General features: G+C 38.9%; 1 protein-coding gene across 1 annotated transcript in view; it reads right to left on the reverse strand.

Annotated features, from left to right (window-relative positions):
• NLK (nemo like kinase) overlaps positions 1–18860 on the reverse strand; it is a 189265-nt gene that overhangs the window by 51657 nt on the left and 118748 nt on the right. Inside the window, exons 4-5 of the mRNA XM_063449870.1 lie at positions 5941–6047; positions 4888–4973 (exon numbers count right to left, since the gene is read on the reverse strand). Of these exons, the coding sequence (XP_063305940.1) occupies positions 4888–4973; positions 5941–6047 (193 nt within the window). The remainder of the gene's footprint in view (positions 1–4887; positions 4974–5940; positions 6048–18860) is intronic.

Raw genomic sequence — 18860 nt, forward strand, 5'->3', positions numbered from 1 at the left:
ATGACATTCTAAACGACCACAAGATATGAAAGCCAGGTTCCGACATGGAATCAATCCAATACAAACTTGTCAGGCTGTTTTTCTATTTCCTAGGAAGTTCAGGGTCACATGCGTCATTAAGAAAAGGTTTGGCAAGTATCGTGAATGAGAGGATTTGGGGAAATGCTTAATTCATTTTCTTCACAAAATATGCTAAAAATAACGTTAAAAATAATATTTAATCAGGAAAGTATTTTAAATCTATTTCTTGATCACTTTATTTTCCTCTCCTTAAAAGAAAAAAAAAAAACTTATATTTAGGATATTATTTGATGCCCCTGCTTTTTATTAACCTCTTAATGACCAGTGATAGAATATTTCAATTTGAACAAACCATTCTTTGAAGGGGTACTGCATTCAAAAGCAATGTTTTCATAAAATTGTGTTGTTTGCCAAAACATCCTTTACTGAGCTCTATTACTCCCTCTATGTGGCATTTTAAATGAGGTTTATCTAAAAACATAACTGACTGATCTGATGGTCTGCTTCAAATGTGCAGAGACATGTAAATCCATTTTTCCTCTGTAAATATTGGATTTATGCCGATTAATACAGAACACAGATTTCTGGGAAAGCAGCCTTCTGGAATTGGCCATACATAGTACAATGACCATATAGGCACGGCAGCCACAGGTACGTTTTTTTCTGTTTGTTTTATTTTTTTTACACTGTTGTAGAACTAGGACTTTTAGAATGCTTTGTCATCCCAAAAGCTGATGAACTATTCAGGCTGGGTGGGGTTGCAGAATGTAAAAATCTAGCTACGTTTGACTACCACTGAAATGTACTGCACATCTTTACTGTATGAGATTTTGCATGCTGCAGGCATCTTCACCACTACTAAAATGCAAACACACACAAACTGTGTTATGTGGAAATCTATTCACAAACCGGACTTTACATAGGACACGAGGTCATGCGTTTAGACTAGAAGAAAGAAGATTTTGTCTAAGGCAAAGGAAAGGTTTTTTTACTGTAAGAACAATCAGGATGTGGAATTCTCTGCCTGAAGAAGTGATTTTATCAGAGTCCATACAGATGTTCAAACAGCTACTAGATGCATACTTGCAAAAACAGAATATTCAAGGATATAATCTTTCAATGTAGGGTAATAAATGCTTGATCCAAGGATAAATCTGACTGCCATTCTGGGGTCAAGAAGGAATTTTTTTCCTAGCTTGTTGCAAAATTGGAAGTGCTTCAAACTGGGTTTTTTTGCCTTCTTTTGGATCAACAGCAAAAAACATATGTGAGGAAGGCTGAACTTGATGGACGCAAGTCTCTTTTCAGCTATGTAACTATGTAACTATGTTTCCTTTTCTACAGGGATGAAAATCTGGCATAGAAATGGGTTTCTTTATAGGGTGAAAGACCGCACTGGAGCAAAAGGCAATTAGGGCTTCATGGGCTAAAGTCCCGTTTGCATTACTTTGTAATATACATCCAATGAAAATAGATATTTGTATTCATATTGTAAGGAGGGAAGTGGCTAATAGTTGCAATTCACTCCAATGCAGCTGAACTGAGATAGCCTGGTGGCTTCAGTTTCAGGCTTAGTGTGAACAGAACCAAAAGGATATTTAACACAGATGAGTTATTTAATAGCTCCTGACTAAAGACCTCATCCAATGACTATAAAAAGACATGAAAGGTACAATTCATTTTATGTTCAGTCCTTTATTGTTTGCTCTCCTTTTAGCAAAGTCTATGCTATTACTGTTTAAATGGCTGCGTCGAGAAGTGAAAATGCCACGCACAATGCGCTCAATACTTTTTATTTAAGAAAATTTTTTTTTCCAAGGCAAAATACAGGCAAGGCCACAGACACAGTTATTTATTAGAGACATCCAATGATTTAGAGTCTTTCTAATTTCGACATCAGATGAGCATACAAGGCTGCACTGATCAGTACGATACAGTCTAAAATTAAGTTTGGTACAAATGGCTGAAGCCTAAACATCCTAAAAGGACAGCAGCCGCTTTGTTGTACTGGCCATGCTTCCTGTCACTTCAGATACTATTTTCACATTGCATCCAGGCGATGACACAACAGAAATCCGACCACAAGGGATATGAGAAGTGATGACTAATGTGCATTTTCTAAATCCCTCACCTCACAGTTTTTATTCTCTTGCATTCAGTCAATAAAAACCTTAATATCCTACTACGCAATAATCTCATACTATTTAACATACCCTTTTAAAGCAGGCTCTTTATGACCTAATTATTGAAGACTTTTACATGATTGTGCCACCTCTAATCTGATCTGATAAAGTACACTTTACAAAGCACAATGAGGTCATTTCATTTGGGTCTCCTGTGTTTTGCCTATGGTTAGCTACTGAACCGCGCAAGCATTACATTGTAAATTTGTGTTTCTATAGCTACACATGTGGATTAGGCATTAAAGGCCTCAAAGCTAGAAGCAGCCAGTTTTGTTGCTCTGGGACATTTCTGATCTATGGTCATGAACTTTTGCTAATGGTAGGAGGTTTAAACATAATAAAGTTACATTTGCTGAAGATTGTGTATGGGCACATGTTTGTGTCTGTATCCATACACACAGTTTTATTTCGATTTGATCTGATGACTGAAGTGGCTTTGTACAGTAACTGCATAGTAAGCAAATTAAAATAGACTTGGAAAAAAAAAACATTCAGTGGTGACAGGTGGAAAAAAAAACACTGCATAGTAAGTATGTGTCTGTAAAATATATATATTTTTACATTATTATATTTATATAGCGCCAACAAATTCTGTAGCTCTTAAGAATGGGTGGAATAACAAGCATGTAATTGTAACCAGAGAAGTTGGACGCACAGGAACAGAGGGGTTGATTATTAGAGCATAATCAAAAATAAAATAAACTTAACACCATCCCTCAGAGGAAAAAGAAACAGCGTCACTTCCAAGTCAATGACAATATACAAAGAGGACACACTTTAGAATGAAATCTATGCATGATACGCTCTTTTTAAGCTATGCAAATTAGAGCAGGGGTTCCTGGGAGAAGAAAAACATACATAGTTTAATAAATTATGGGTACCAAAACAAAGGGAAAGAAAGTTAGTTATTTATACCCACTTCCTGGTAACCAGGAATACATTTACAGAATCATCATGGAGTCAGAGGTGTCACTGGATGAGTAGAAACAACATTCTTTGAAATCTGTTTTAAATCTGTTTTATTGGTGCATTTAATGAGCAGTCATCCCACGCAGGGGATGCAAGCAAATCATCGAAAACGTACGTCAGAGGCTTTTACCACAAAGCGTATTATAAATCAAATTAAACCGGCCAATGCCTGGTTAGGCGAAAATTTTTAAGTATATGAACAGAGGTTGCATACAATTAACGGTATTAGTAATTCGAATTATCTGCAAGCATTAAGCTTAATCTAAGAATTCAAATAAAGTTAACAGCAATATGTTAAACTTGGGATACACTTGCCCTCTAGCCTAACATCTTAGCCCTTGTTTTAGAAAATATTATGATGGGCAGCATATATTTGTATTAGTGAGACAGCTCATTCGCATTGAAATGATACGTCAGAGGGATGTAACACTGGGCGTATTATTGATCAAATTAACACAGTCGATGCCTGGTAAGGCGGGAAGGTTACAGTATGTGAGCATAAGTTGCATATGCCCAATAATATAAATAATACAAATTGTCTGCTGGCTTGAATCTTAATCTGGAAGTTCACATAATGTTTGCTGCAATATGTGGAAATTCGGATTACATTTGCCCTCTGGCCTAACATTATAGTGCAAGTTGAGAAATTATGTTGAACGTAAGACATGACCTGAGTAGGCAGCGTGTATAACAGATAGGGCACCTCTATTCTAAGCACATTGGTTGGTTAATAGCTATCTACCAGGTTAGCTTAGTTGGAGGCTGGTAGGCAAAACCTGCGATTGTGTTATAACCGCAAGTTTAGGTCATTGTTGCATGCAGGCTCCCATCCGCTTGTAGGCCGTGGATGGCCATCTCTGCTCACCCGGTAAGCGATGGGTCTTATGAGGGTAGTCGGTGATAGCCGAAGTCCTACCCTGTTCACTAATGTTGGAGGATCCATTTTTCTAGCGTTGTGGATCGGTATTTTGTGTCTGTTTTACAGGCTCATAGCCGGAGCTCTTGCTGGTGGCCTCCGGTCGGCCCGGCGGCCCGGCCCCGCCCCTCCCATTCTTTGAAATCTGCATTGGCATTGGGGTCAAGATTCTTCACATGTAAAGCATAGCCGACTATTTTAACCTTAGAGAATTTGAGATTCACGTCGAATTAACCTTGAATTCTCACTTTAGTGAATAACTCTGAAAGTGTTCTATTCTAAAAACTGGTGCAAAAATGTAAGAGGGATGAAGTCCCCAATGGAATGCACCTGCTGGATCCACTGGTTTCCATGGTGACCCTCCCCCTTGTAGTAATTCGGACCACTTTTAGGAACAAAACACTTATAAATAAAAGATATATAAATCTATGTACATCATATGTAAATTACTTTGTACTAAGTTTATTGTATCCACAGAAACACAAAGAAGACAGACTATATATTCTATTCCATTTAATTGCTTATGTGCTTGGGAGGCTACAAAGCTTTTCTGGCATACTTTGAACGCTACACTACATATTAAATCATGGTTTAAGTAAGGAAGAACCACAGCATATAAACTAGGGCCCACCCAAGCTTCACAAAAACAACTGTTCTTAAAGTATCACATTTATATTTAGCACGTATTTTCAGACACATGTACTTTGCCTATACAGGTTCTCCTACTTTCAGATTAGTAAATTTTAATCCCCCCCCCCCCCCCCCACCCCTGCCCCACCAAAACGATTAGAAAGTTACCTTAAGAACACAGTTGCTGTTCACAAGTAGGTTCCCTGGTTTAATGTCTCGATGTAAGATGCCAGCTGAATGCAAATACTTCAGACCTTAAGACCAATGAAAGAAATTGAAACATGATAGAAAAAAATTGTTGGCTGCACAATACATGTAATGTAGTATGTGTAGTAACAATACAGTGCACAATAGGAAAATTGGAAGAAAAGATTACAAGGAACTTTCAAATCTACAAGTTAAAATAGCAAAGTTGAGAAAATATATTATAAATATATTTTACACTAGAGGCGCTTCTTCCCCAATATGTATTCAGATGGTTTCATAGATACCATTTCATTGGTGCAGCATAGAATTTTACAGCGCATGCACAGTAACCTCCCAAAGCTTTCTATGGAAAAGCATTGGATTAGATTGAGGATCACAGCCGAGGAGGTGGGTCTGGCAGCAGAGAAAGCAAGTATAAGAAGGATGAGAAGTAAGCAAGTCACCATAGCGTTAAGAATATTTGTTTGTATTCCTAATGTTATAGTGTTCCTTTAAAACCATAATCTGACAGCAATACTTGTTTTGTTATGACAAAGGAACAAAAATTTCCCTAATTTATATATTTGAGCTTCGGTTTTGAACACAGAGAAAAACCAAACACTTAAGTAACAAAACTTAACATATTGATATATTTGTACTGTTATCTACTAAGAAAATGTGTTCTAAAAAAACAAAAAAAAACAGTATTAAATGTGGTCTGGTTCTAGAATCCATATAGGTTTAAAGGAATGCAGGCACCTCTCCCTGCCTTCACTTCTGCATTTTTAGGAAAGAACCATTGTGCTAACCCTGCCCTGCAAGGCTGCTCAGGAGAACCAACAGCTTGGTCCTGTTCCCAGTCCTGCATCAGAGGTAGTGGAAGCAGCACACAGAAGATATCAGGTAAGAAGTCATTATATTGGAAGTGAGGGGGTTACCTAGACATTCCTGGTACCATAACCACTACAGTGAGCTGTAGTTGTCCTTTAAACAAATAACGAAGCTAAAGTAAATAAAAATTAGAGCAAAACTTACCTCTTAAAATCTGATACAAAAAAACTTTAACATGATCTGAACTGAGAGGCTGAGGAGAGACGATGATCTTATGGAGGTCACTCTGCATTAATTCTGTGACAACATATCTGATGTGAGTCAAGGAGAATACAGGATATTGAAGGTCACTAAAGGTCTTCCAAAGAAACACGTACATTGAATTAGAGAGAATACGCTAAACCATCTATAACTATTGAAATAATGTTTACATGCAAGCGTGTTAATAGCCCTCAAAAGAAATGCTAGGAAAAGATTTTTTCAATATTTACAATTGATTAGATCGTCCCCTGTTTAAACAATTTCAGAAAAAAAAAAAAACAACACTTTTACATTAATTTTTTTTTTAAATTTACCTTACAAATGAATTACAATCTGCAGCTTTAAACAGAGAGCATATTTACAAAAAATGGAAGAAAAGCAAATGTAAAATATTTCTAGCAATTGATAGCTATAGAGTAAAAAAAAAATAGTTGTCTTATTCAAATAAGTTTAATATAAAAGAGAGAAACGTTAAATAAAGTTATTAAAATCTTGATACAAAATATCTAAAAGTTTCAGAAATATTTAGGACTTGGGAAATAAAGAATGTGAAACTTGGAAGATGAACACTATAGCAAGCTCTTTAGTCTAAATGATTAAAGGAGCACTATAGGGTCAGGAACACAAACATGTATTCCTGACCAGATAGTGTTAAAACCCATTATCTAGCCTCCTTGGCCCCCCCTTTGCCTTCCTAAAGATAGTAAAATCTTACTTGTATTCAAGTCTGAAGCTGCTGCCTCTGCATGTGAACTTCTGCTGACCTCTGACATCATCAGAAGTGGTGGCCTGATCCAATCACAATGCTTTCCCATAGACTGACAAGGAGGCAGATCAGGGACAGAGCCAGCACAATTCAAACACAGCTCTGGCTAATCAGCATCTCCTCATAGAGATGAATTGAATCAATGAATGTCTATGAGGAAAGTTCAGTGTCTGCCAGCAGTGGGAGGAGACCCTGAATGTTTGGATGCATTTTAGGCAGCCATGACTCAGGAAGGATCTCCAACAGCTATCTGAGGAGTGGCCAGTTATCACTAGGCTGTAATGTAAACACTGCATTTTCTCTGAAAAGACAGTGTTTACAGCAAAAAGCCTGAAGGGAGCTATTCTACTCACCAGAACAAATTCAATAAGCTGTAGTTGTTCTGGTGACTATAGTGTCCCTTTAAAAGGAGCAAAATTTGCCAGATCCAAATGACAAATTATAATTTCACATCCGAAAAACAAATTCAGAAAATGTACAGACACAATGAATTCTGATCCATTTTAACAGAACACACAGGTGCCATGAATAATATCCAACAACACTTTTCTGCCCAGCTGACAATCTGTAAAACAAACAATTTTTTTATCACCAATTTACTGAATTCAACAGGGATTTGGTTTTGTCTTTAAATTTTCTAATGGTGAATGTTTGGAAAACCAAATACAATATTGTGCTCTTTACAATAAAATAAAGTGCCATTCAGAGTACCCTTCCAAAACATGCTCTTGCATAATACTTACCCATATGCCTTTTGAGTGTTGCCAAGCCAACCGAAGCAACTAAATATGAACCTAAATGACACCTGCTCTACATCAGGTCTGTTGCGCATTAAATAGAGCTCACTTGAAAGGGACTCAGAGGTGCCATTAATTTGAAAAGATGTGATTTGATTGTATCTGAGTAATTTAACGAGAGCATCAAAATAGGAGCGACAGCAGGATTTGTTTGATGTTCCCATTTCCTCTAAATGTGACAATCTCTCAAACAGATGGTGCCCAAGTGGCTTTAACGCTTGATTCAAGTTGACAAAAATGAAGAACAGCTTTGATGCCATTAGTTGCCTGCATTTAATGCACACCGTTTTTGTGCAATGTAAAGCAATAGGTGATTTCCAGTAAAAATCATGCATATCTTAACCAAAAAGTATCATATACGGATTAACAGCACTACAGGTACCAGTCATTAAGTCCAACTGTCCATGTTAACTTTAAGGCCCAAAACTTCCATGACTGCAAAAAAGAAGCACCATCTTACATAAACATGGGCCTTTTCTGTATCCATGGAGAGAAGGAACAGCCAGACTGCTCAAACATAGACGGCACAGTGATAATGCTATTCTGGATCTGTTTCCAAAGGTGGTAGCATCTACTCAAATAATAAGAGACACCTCCTCAGCCTTTGAATCTAAATTCCAAGGTGACTGCTATTTCTACATGCTCTGATTTTAGGTTACAGGAGATTAAGTCTTTTGTTCAACATGATGGCCAAAAATAGTTCACCTTGACCGTTAGCCATATTTTACATGGAGGAATGACGACTCATGCAGTCTTTTCAGTGGTTCACAGGTAATTCATACTTTTCTGCAAACACTGACACTGAATTTACTACACAGCTCACATCAGGGTGTAGAATGAGGGAAAGATCACGGGAGTATATTAGATGGCCTACACTGGATATGGATATCTTCTCTTATGCAGCTGCTTGCAATACATGTACAAAGACTCAGCAGAATCCGACCAGAATTCCTCCGAACCGTGGACAAGAATTTATTTTGTAGAACCAGTGGATCGACATATGTATTTAGTAGCTGTGTATGCTCAACCTTAGTGTCCAGCAGTGGTTCAAATGTCATATACTACAGCAAAACAAACAATTGTTGTACTTTCCAGTTTGTTTGTAAGATTTGGACTGCCAAAAACACCGGTTTTAGCATCAAGCAATTTCCTACACTTCACATCACAGGAATATGAGACTTATCACTTCAATGAATACCCAGTATTGTAAGACAGTCCAATATTTTCCAGCTTCTAAAAAGACAAGTTGAAAGGTTTTAAAGCAAGTATAATCCAAATATACTTTCTAGTTTTATTTATTTAACTATCTTATTTATTTAACACACCACAGGCTTTTCACATGCTGTGTTAATGTTTATAAGACGCTTGAGAACTCTTCTTGATCAAGTTTAGCCAGAGCAGGAGTTGTACATTTTTAGTGTTGAAGAGTTTGATATTCATGAATTAGAAATGACCATGGGCAGGATATATGGATTCCAGCTTTCATAATACACGGTCTGGGTTTCAGAATGTTCCAAGTTCAATTACAAGCGGGTGGGTACAGTTTGACACCATGTAGGACATAGATCTTCACCAGTTAAAATAACATCTCAGAATTCAGATACTGAGGATATCTGGGATAGAGTGTGTTGTCCAAAGTAATGATATAGCACTGAATGTTTTAATCCTGACCACACAGGAAACATAACGATTACATATAACATTGGATTAAAATGATAGTCCAAGCATTAAATGGACACTGTAGGCACCCAGACCATTTCATCTCAATGAAGTGGTCTGGGTGCCATGTTCCACTAATTTTAACCCTGCAAACGAAAACATTGCCATTATGCAAAATGAGAAGATTTACATTGCAAGGTTTAAACACCTCAAGTGACTGTCACTCGGTCAGCAATTAGAGATGCTTCCAATCAAACGGTGAGAATACATCTGCTATCTCAATCAAATGGTCTTTTGGAGACCATCTGACTGGTGCAGTGTGGCATTTTGCTGCACAGCTGCACTAGACTCCCAATCCTATTTGAAAGTATGGATTGGCTGAGATCATAGGTTATAATGCTCTCAGCCAAGCAGGTCTATCCAGCCACAGAGACTGGATCAACACATTTTCTCTCTCTGCAGGTGGGAGTCAATTACCAACACTGCCACCAGGGCACTAAAGATATAGGAACACACATTTGTATTCCCAACGCTAAAGTATTTTTTCTTTTTTTTTTTTAAATCACTTCATCTTAAGAAAGGGATTTTGTGGCACGGATGTCTCCTTGCGGCCCTGCCCTTGTAATTTGTAAAACGTGTCAGTATTGAGAAACATTGTTTACATTTTTCAATTTCCACACCTCTAGTAGTGGTCATGCAGATAGGGTCACTGGGGGTCTTCAGACTAAAATATATTCCTTTTGGAAAAAAGCATACTATGCCGATGTGGCACACCAAGTGTGTCTCCAGCACTTCTCTAAAAGAAGCAGTGGATTCATAGTTGCTGGATTGGTGGATTGCGGCAAAAGTTGCACAAGCACCATGGGACCTTAATACTTTTCTATGTGAAGGATAAATTACACACAAGTCATCAGGGCTCAAAAAAAAAACAAGTTGCAGTGAGGAGACTATCCCAGCCAGGGCTTTTAAAAAAAAAAAACATTTTAAAGGGACACTGTAGGCACCATCCCCAATACACATACTACAGTGGAATGGGGGGGGGGGGGGGGGGGGCGAAGGCACCCAGAAAAGGGGCCTCACTCAAGGGAAACCAGAGAGAGCAGCAGAATTGTCTTTGCATTGCCCTAGGATCCTAAACACAGACTAAGCATGCACTAGGTAGGTCAGTTCCATGGTGTACCTGGATGCGGGACACCAGGGAATAACCTGGGAGATAAACCCAAACTCTGGTCAGTCCCACCGAAATCTGGACGTTTTGTGAGCATGCATCAGTGTGTATGATGTAGCTGTAAGGAGACTAGAGGCACCAGGAGCACACTGCATCAAAATATACAAATGTAACTAGTTACTTTGCTCAAAATATCCCTCTGTGGGTAAATGGCAGCCAATTAAGGTTTATTGGATATACTGTATGATCACCAGATCGATATAATTAAGACTATAAATTACATTCAAGGATAAATGCATACATTTTATAGCTCAGCAGATAATTGACTGTTACATTCCACACAAAAGTATTAAATGTGACTTCAAATGCACACTAATAAAAGGTTAGTTGGCAGTAACTGAAAGACAAAACATATCTACAGACGTTTAGCTTTTAAACCAACTTTCACTTCATGATAAGATAGGACTATAAAGCCAGATGCTATTGCTAGAACAGTTTATATTGCATTTAAGCTGCAATTACATTTTATGCAGTATTCAATTCAGCTTTAATAGAGGCCACTTGACTTCATTTGTTGGGTGATTGAAAAACTAAAATGGATGAATATTTCAGTCATGAATGTAATTGTAAAAGTGCTTGAGGATGTGCCCAAATCCCTACTAAACAACTATTTCTGTGCCTTTATTTTAGGATTAGTTTGTCTACAGTTATTGAAAAATGTTGCTAATATTTTGTATTTTATGTGGGTTAACACCATGTATAAGTAAATTTAATCAGTGCAAATTATATGTTTGGAGCTGTATCACAAGAGACAGGAATACATTACTTATTTTAAATCATAGACTGATAATATCAAATGATAAAATCAAATGTGCGATAGCCTAACTGGTGGTCAAGAAGCGACCTCATGTATAAAGTTATTAGTTCAGTGAATTAAAGGGACACTATAGGTATCCAGACCACTTCAACTCATTTAAGTGGTCTTAGTGCATTGTCCCTGTCTCCATAGCCCTGCAACGTAATGTAAAACATTGCAGTTTCTATATTGTAGGGTTAAGACAAACTCTGTAAATGCAGGAAGCGCCTTGACGTAAACTCCGTTAAACAATGCTGGGCGCTCTCACGCTTTGTATGAGGACGTACAGCGTCTTCAAAATCCCCCATAAAAAAAAGCATTGATTAAATAGCCTTATGGCTGAGGAACACTATAAGATATGCTTGTTTGAGAAGTTCTCTGCAATATTTGTCCACTGTAACATTTTAGAGAACGTTGCAGAAGAGAAGACACTATATAAAGAACTAGATCTAATCAGAACATGGTATTTTAACCCCTTAAGGACACATGACGTGTGACATGTCATGATTCCCTTTTATTCCAGAAGTTTGGTCCTTAAGGGGTTAAAGGAACACTATAGTCACCTAAATTACTTTAGCTAAATAAAGCCGTTTTAGTGTATAGATCATTCCCCTGCAATTTCACTGCTCAATTCACTGTCATTTAGGAGTTAAATCACTTTGTTTCTGTTTATGCAGCCCTAGCCACACCTCCCCTGGCTATGATTGACAGAGCCTGCATGAAAAAAAAACAAAAAACTGGTTTCACTTTCAAACAGATGTAATTTACCTAATTGTATCTCAATCTCTAAATTGGACTTTAATCACACACAGGAGGCTCTTGCAGGGTCTAGCAAGCTATTAACATAGCAGGGGATAAGAACATCTTAATTAAAGAACTTGCAATAAAGAAAGCCTAAATGGGGCTCTCTTTACAGGAAGTGTTTATGGAAGGCTGTGCAAGTCACATGCAGGGAGGTGTGACTAGGGTTCATAAACAAAGGGATTTAACTCCTAAATGGCAGAGGATTGAGCAGTGAGGCTGCAGGGGCATGTTCTATACACCAAAACTGCTTCATTAAGCTAAAATTGTTCAGGTGACTATAGTGTCCCTTTAAAAAGAAATGCACCAATGCCAACAGTGAATAAAGCAGGAAAGAAACTGGGTAAGCGTAATGTGGTTCACCAGTAGTTGCCTTACTCATTACATGGACACCCTTGTCAATTTCCACATTACTGTCATGTTAATTGCCGGACACCCATTGTGATTTTGTGCGTCTTTCCGCTCTATCTTTATACATTTTTGATGCCATATATAACAGGCCCTGCATCATTCCTGCAACAGCAGTAACATACTTAAAGATGTACTTCTAAAGACGCTGACCTATAAAATACTTGCATGCCCTATATCAGCTTAGTCCTCTGTCTGAGCAGTGCCCTATCAAGACCTATTGTAGCCGAAAGAACTTCTGTTTTACGGCTTTTCTGGTTATGGACTCATGACTTATTCCTTGATAGTGGTCTTTTGTAACCCTTACCTTGACTTGCTTACTTATGTTGTTACTTTTCTATTGTCCTTAGACCGCACTTCTTAAGGCATTTGTTTCTACTTATTTTTTTTACTATTAGCAATACGCCAATCCAAAAGACCACTAATATACCTCTTTGCTACTTTGGCTTAGTTTTACATGTTGGGATCACTACACATTCATGACAATTAAAAAAATAATGCAAGTGCTAAGCATATCATGTATATTACATCAAATATAGCACCACTGCCATATAATGTTGAGGAGTTCATAAGCAAACATATCTCACATAGTTCAGAACATTACTAAACTATTATATTTAATGCATGCTTTCCTAAGGGGCAGCCAAATGGTAGATCTCCAGTATTGTAGCTCATGGAGTTGTTCATCAATAGCATATATCGACCATGTATGAAGGTAAAAAAGTAAGAGGGTTAGACAGAGAAGGGAAAACGTGTGAAGGGATAGAAGAAAACCAAGCCCAAGATAAAGATTAGGAGTGGGACCACTAAAACAGTTTGTTTATACAGAAAAGTACACGTGCCAGTGTTTCTGCATTTTAGCAGCTGCAGTATGTTTTATGCATATCGTCTACATTTATCCATAGCTTATGCAAAGCAAACAAAAATCATGATTTCATGTGCTATTCCCCCCCAAACCACATCACAAAACCAATAGAATATTGTACTATTTATTTTTCATTAAATATCTCGCTATTAAAACACTGGAGCCCTTTGAAAGATGTTGGGTATTAAAATATGTAACACTGATTCTTTTAACCAACACTGTAACTCCAACTACTACCTCGGGTGTCACGGTTCATCAGGTTTTGAGATACAGCAATAAAATACTATATTAAAGGGCATTTTAGGTTCAGCAATACAAACGTGTATTCCTGACCATATTGTGTCAAAAACATATAAGGTTACCGCCATCTCCCCTTGCCCCACTTCAATAGGGTTAAATCTTACCTTTTTTCCAGCACCGAACAGGTCCGCTGGTGCTGGCCCTGCTCCCGATCTGCATCCTTGGCTGACATCATCAGAACTGACAATCTCAGCCATAGGAGAGCATGGAGTTGGAAAAGATTGCTAATTCTGACAATCTCAGCCAAGGAAGCAGGCCAGGGGGCGGATCCAAAGGCCGTGCTGGCAATCAGCATCTCCTAAATGTTCAGCATCTCCATGCCGAGCACGATGACCCAGGAAGCACCTCTAGTGGCCGTCCGACTGCCATTGGAGGTGTTTGTAGGCAGCAATTTCTCTGAAAAGGCAATGGCTACATGAAAATGCCTGCAGGAACATACTAAACTCACCAGAACAACTACATTAAGCTGCAGCTATTCTGGTGACTATAGTGTCCCTTTAACCCCTTAAGGACCAAACTTCTGGAATAAAAGGGAATCATGACATGTCCCACATGTCATGTGTCCTTAAGGGGTTAACCATGATGTGTTTACTCCTCTATAAACTCACAGGTTTGTCAGCTTCTAATGCCCCCACCCCTCCAATAAACATTTTAAAAGCTTTTAGTTAGCCATCAGCTTCAGCAAAAATCTCACTAGTGACCGTTTTAGAACCCTGGCTTAAAGAGGAACTGACTCTGAAGAACTGATCAGGGATCTACTAAGGATGAGACGGAGGTATACATAGATTGTGATTCATTTAAATTAACTTATTTGCACAGCTGTTCCATGTATTGTTTACTGACCAGATGTAGGCAAATGCAGAGCAATAGACAGTCTTTGGAAAGCACAATGTAGCCCGCTGGATGATCTCATCCAATGCAAAGCGAGGGCAAACATTACCTGTCTAAGCGCAGTGAAATAGGTTACAATAGATTAACAACTGAACAAATTATTTCACGCACTTAAGAAGCAAATGACAATTTAATGATGTTGGTTTCATGTTCCATTACTTCCCTAATGGAGATCCCACAACACAACAAAACTACAAAAATCTGATTTTCTTCAGTGTTGCCTAGTGCACAGTACTCAAAAAGAGCAGATAACTGTATTACGCTATAATGTATTACACTAGAGTTAGAATTTTAATAGAAATAGCAATACTTGAAAGAGTCAACACAGATAAAAAGCAAACTTGTCACTAAATAAACAAGATCATAAAAATATTTTTTAAATGGCTTAATAAAAAATATAAAAAAATACAATAAATATATTTTAGCATTTATATTAACCTAACTGGAGTGTTGTCTACATGTAGAATTAGGAATAATGTGATAAGCACACAACAGCAGTCTGATGTTGATGGAGAATTTGTTCCATCAATGTGAATCTGATCGGGTGTACATTAGTGAAATAAACTCTTCTTTTAGTAAGTTACGGAAAACTTCACATGAGAAAGTTTACGGCACTCGAAAAAAAGCAGAGACGTGCTACAAAATTAATAAGGGGTATGGAAGATTTTATAGTTATGAAGAAAGGCTAACACATTTAAATCTGTTTCATTTAGAAAACAGTGCGGGGGTATGATAGCATTATGCAAATATATTCAGGTTAAATACAAATTATTGCCTGGAAGTCTAAATGTATAATTCGAAGGCAATGGAAATGGTTCTTTACAGTAAGAACTATAAAACATGTAATTTTCGACCCGAAAAAGTGTTTTGTTTTTTTCATCAGTCTTAACAGAAACTGGAAGAATGCTTGCAAAAATTGTATATTCAGGGACAAAACACTTTAAGATGTGGGGTAACATCTTCTAGATCAAAGCCGAGATCGGAATGCCATTCGGGTCAAAAAGGATTTTTCCCCTAGTTTGTTGCAAAATCAGAAAGTGAGAAAAACTGGGTTGATTGCCTTCTTTTGAATTTACAGGGGAAACGGATATGAGAAAGGCTGAACTTGTTGGACGCAAGTCATTTTTTTTCAGCCTGTGTAACTATGCATCACTCACATAATTCAAATTCAGCCGATTACAAGACAGCAGAACAGCAAATTCAGCAGTAGGTACTGTATAAATACCCAGAAGAAGAAGTAGTAGAAAAAAAAAAATAAAAAAAAATAGATATAACCAAGGAGCGAAAGCCAGTTAATGAGTAACAGAAGACAAGAGACTTCTGCAGCAGGAGAAGAGACATGTAGTGGGTTTATAGATTTTGCTATACATATCGTACTCATGCGCACAAACACACAAACAGCCTTTTCATTTTGACACAGCAGAATAGCTGTGACACGAGAATAGCTATTTGTGAGACATTTGAAGATAACATAATGGGACTGTAAATTCTACAAACAAAAGCGTTTTCCAAGATAAGTCTTTGTAGCACGATGCTATTTGCTGGAGTACATTATAGAAAAGACCAAAACCAGCTGGATTGCAACCAACGAAATTCTAGTAGGCTGATTGGTAATTTGGGTTCCTGATTATTAAAGAGTTCCTTTGGACGAATTCCAATCATCGGCTTTTGTAGAGACCCTTTAAGTGCCAAACAACAAACAGGAAATTGCCTACTCCAAATCCCTCCACTACAGGGGTTAAAAAGAAAGTCTGCTGAGCTATTTAATTAACACCTATAATATTTCCAATAAGCGGCAGCTTTTAGTAAGCCAAGCACATGATATTTCTAAAGATTAGAAGGGTCTCAAACTTACCAACCTCGTATATAAAGCCACAATGCACTGCACAACTGAACATGGGAATTCTGGTAATGGAACAGCGGCGTATACAGCAGCATAGACTTCTATTATAAAGCCAATGAAGAAAACATAATACTTGCTGATTGCTTTCACATAAATCACTGCAGTTAAATATAAAGTCACAATTGCTAAACACTTAAAAAAACAAAAAAAAAAAACAAATGTGCTGCAATAAAAAGCCTTTACACAGTACACAAGAAATGAAAACACATCCTTTCTAGTTTTAAGCACCTATCACAAATAACTGAATATTTACGGTCCAGATTACAAAAATCTTTATAATATAGCGGTTAGGGGTTATAAAATATACTTTCAAAAGGTAGCTTAAATATACAGAATGGTTATGAAAGAAACGTATGATATATAAATGTATGATAACACAGAATAGGACTAAAAGTCCAGAAGAGATAAACCAAAGCAGCCCCCCCACCCACCCACAACTTCAAAAAGTACTTTAGTAAAAAAAATGCTTTCCCATAATAGTCACTTCTCCTAGATGAGTGATGGATTAGTACTGGAAGTTTAGAAGGTCCCAGGGGGCTTCAGGCATAGAATAGAAGGAGTGCACATAGGACAGCGCTTCCCTCCTGCCAATGACTGCTTGTAGCATTGCTGAGCCATGGACCGCGAGAGAGGATCTTCAGTTTCCTCTCCTTGGTTTGAGAGGAAGACATCTAGAGGGCTTAGGGGGGATGACAAAGAGGGGCCGTGGGGAGAAAGGGACAAGGTGCTGGAGAAGGAGACACACAGATGGGCTGGGGAGAAAGATACACAAAAGGGGCTGGGGGAAGAGGTACACAGAGGGGATGGGGAGAAAGACACATAGGAGCTGCATAGGCGTGCACAGCCTATTGCATTAGGGTGTGCACCCTAAAGCACAAGCCGCGTATATGTATGTATGTATGTATGTGTATATATACACACACTGCTGTGTGTGTGTGTGCTGTTAGTGTGATGTGTGTGTGAGGGTGCTGGTAGTGTACTATGTGGGTGAGGGTGTTTGTGTGTGCGTGCTTGTGAGGGTGCTGTTAATGTACTGTGTGTGAGGGTGCTGTTAATGTACTGTGTGTGAGGGTGCTGTTAATGTACTGTGTGTGAGGGTGCTGTTAATGTACTGTGTGTGTGTGTGTGCACTTGTGAGGGTGCTGTTAATGTACTGTGTGTGAGGGTACTGGTAGTGTGCTGTGTGTGTTTGTTAGGGTCCTGTTTGTGTGCTGTGTGTTAGGGTGCTGTTTGTGTAATGTGTGTTAGGGTGCTGTTTGTGTAATGTGTGTGAGGGTGCTGTTAATGTACTGTGTGTGAGGGTGCTGGTAGTGTGCTGTGTGTGTTTGTTAGGGTCCTGTTTGTGTGCTGTGTGTTAGGGTGCTGTGTGTTAGGGTCCTGTTTGTGTGCTGTGTGTTAGGGTGCTGTTTGTGTGCTGTGTGTTAGGGTGCTGTTTGTGTAATGTGTGTTAGGGTGCTGTTTGTGTAATGTGTGTGAGGGTGCTGTTAATGTACTGTGTGTGAGGGTGCTGGTAGTGTGCTGTGTGTTAGGGTCCTGTTTGTGTGCTGTGTGTTAGGGTGCTGTTTGTGTAATGTGTGTTAGGGTGCTGTTAATGTACTGTGTGTGAGGGTGCTGTTAATGTACTGTGTGTGAGGGTGCTGTTAATGTACTGTGTGTGAGGGTGCTGTTAATGTACTGTGTGTGTGTGTGTGCACTTGTGAGGGTGCTGTTAATGTACTGTGTGTGAGGGTACTGGTAGTGTGCTGTGTGTGTTTGTTAGGGTCCTGTTTGTGTAATGTGTGTTAGGGTGCTGTTTGTGTAATGTGTGTGAGGGTGCTATATGTGTGTGGGTGCTGTATGTGCTGTGTACGTCTGTGGGTGCTGTGTACGTCTGTGGGTGCTGTGTACGTCTGTGGGTGCTGTGTACGTCTGTGGGTGCTGTGTACGTCTGTGGGTGCTGTGTACGTCTGTGGGTGCTGTATGTCTGTGGGTGCTGTGTATGTCTGTGGGTGCTGTGTATGTCTGTAGGTGCTGTATGTGTGTAGGTGCTGTATGTGTGTAGGTGCTGTATGTGTGTAGGTGCTGTATGTGTGTAGGTGCTGTATGTGTGTAGGTGCTGTATGTGTGTAGGTGCTGTATGTGTGTAGGTGCTGTATGTGTGTAGGTGCTGTATGTGTGTGGGTGATTGTGGGGGGTGGAGGTGGGGGTACATTACTCAATATCCCCCCTCCCTTCTTACTTTATGTGGGGAGGGGGGATTCTTGTTCCTTGCTACATTCCCTGGTGGTCCAGTGGAGGTGGGGGCAGATCAGTTAATATCCCCCCCCCTTGTTACCTTATGCCTGGGAGGGGGGATCCTTGTTCTGCCATCCTTCCCTGGTGGTCCAGTGGTGAGTGAACTCTAGCCTGCAGGCAACGCTCAGATCTCGCGAGAGGAACCCGGCGGAGCTGCTGGCAAGAACTCCGCCGA

The sequence above is a fragment of the Pelobates fuscus genome, chromosome 1 (genome assembly GCF_036172605.1).
Source record: "Pelobates fuscus isolate aPelFus1 chromosome 1, aPelFus1.pri, whole genome shotgun sequence".
In the NCBI taxonomy this organism is placed as follows: Eukaryota; Metazoa; Chordata; class Amphibia; order Anura; family Pelobatidae; genus Pelobates; species Pelobates fuscus.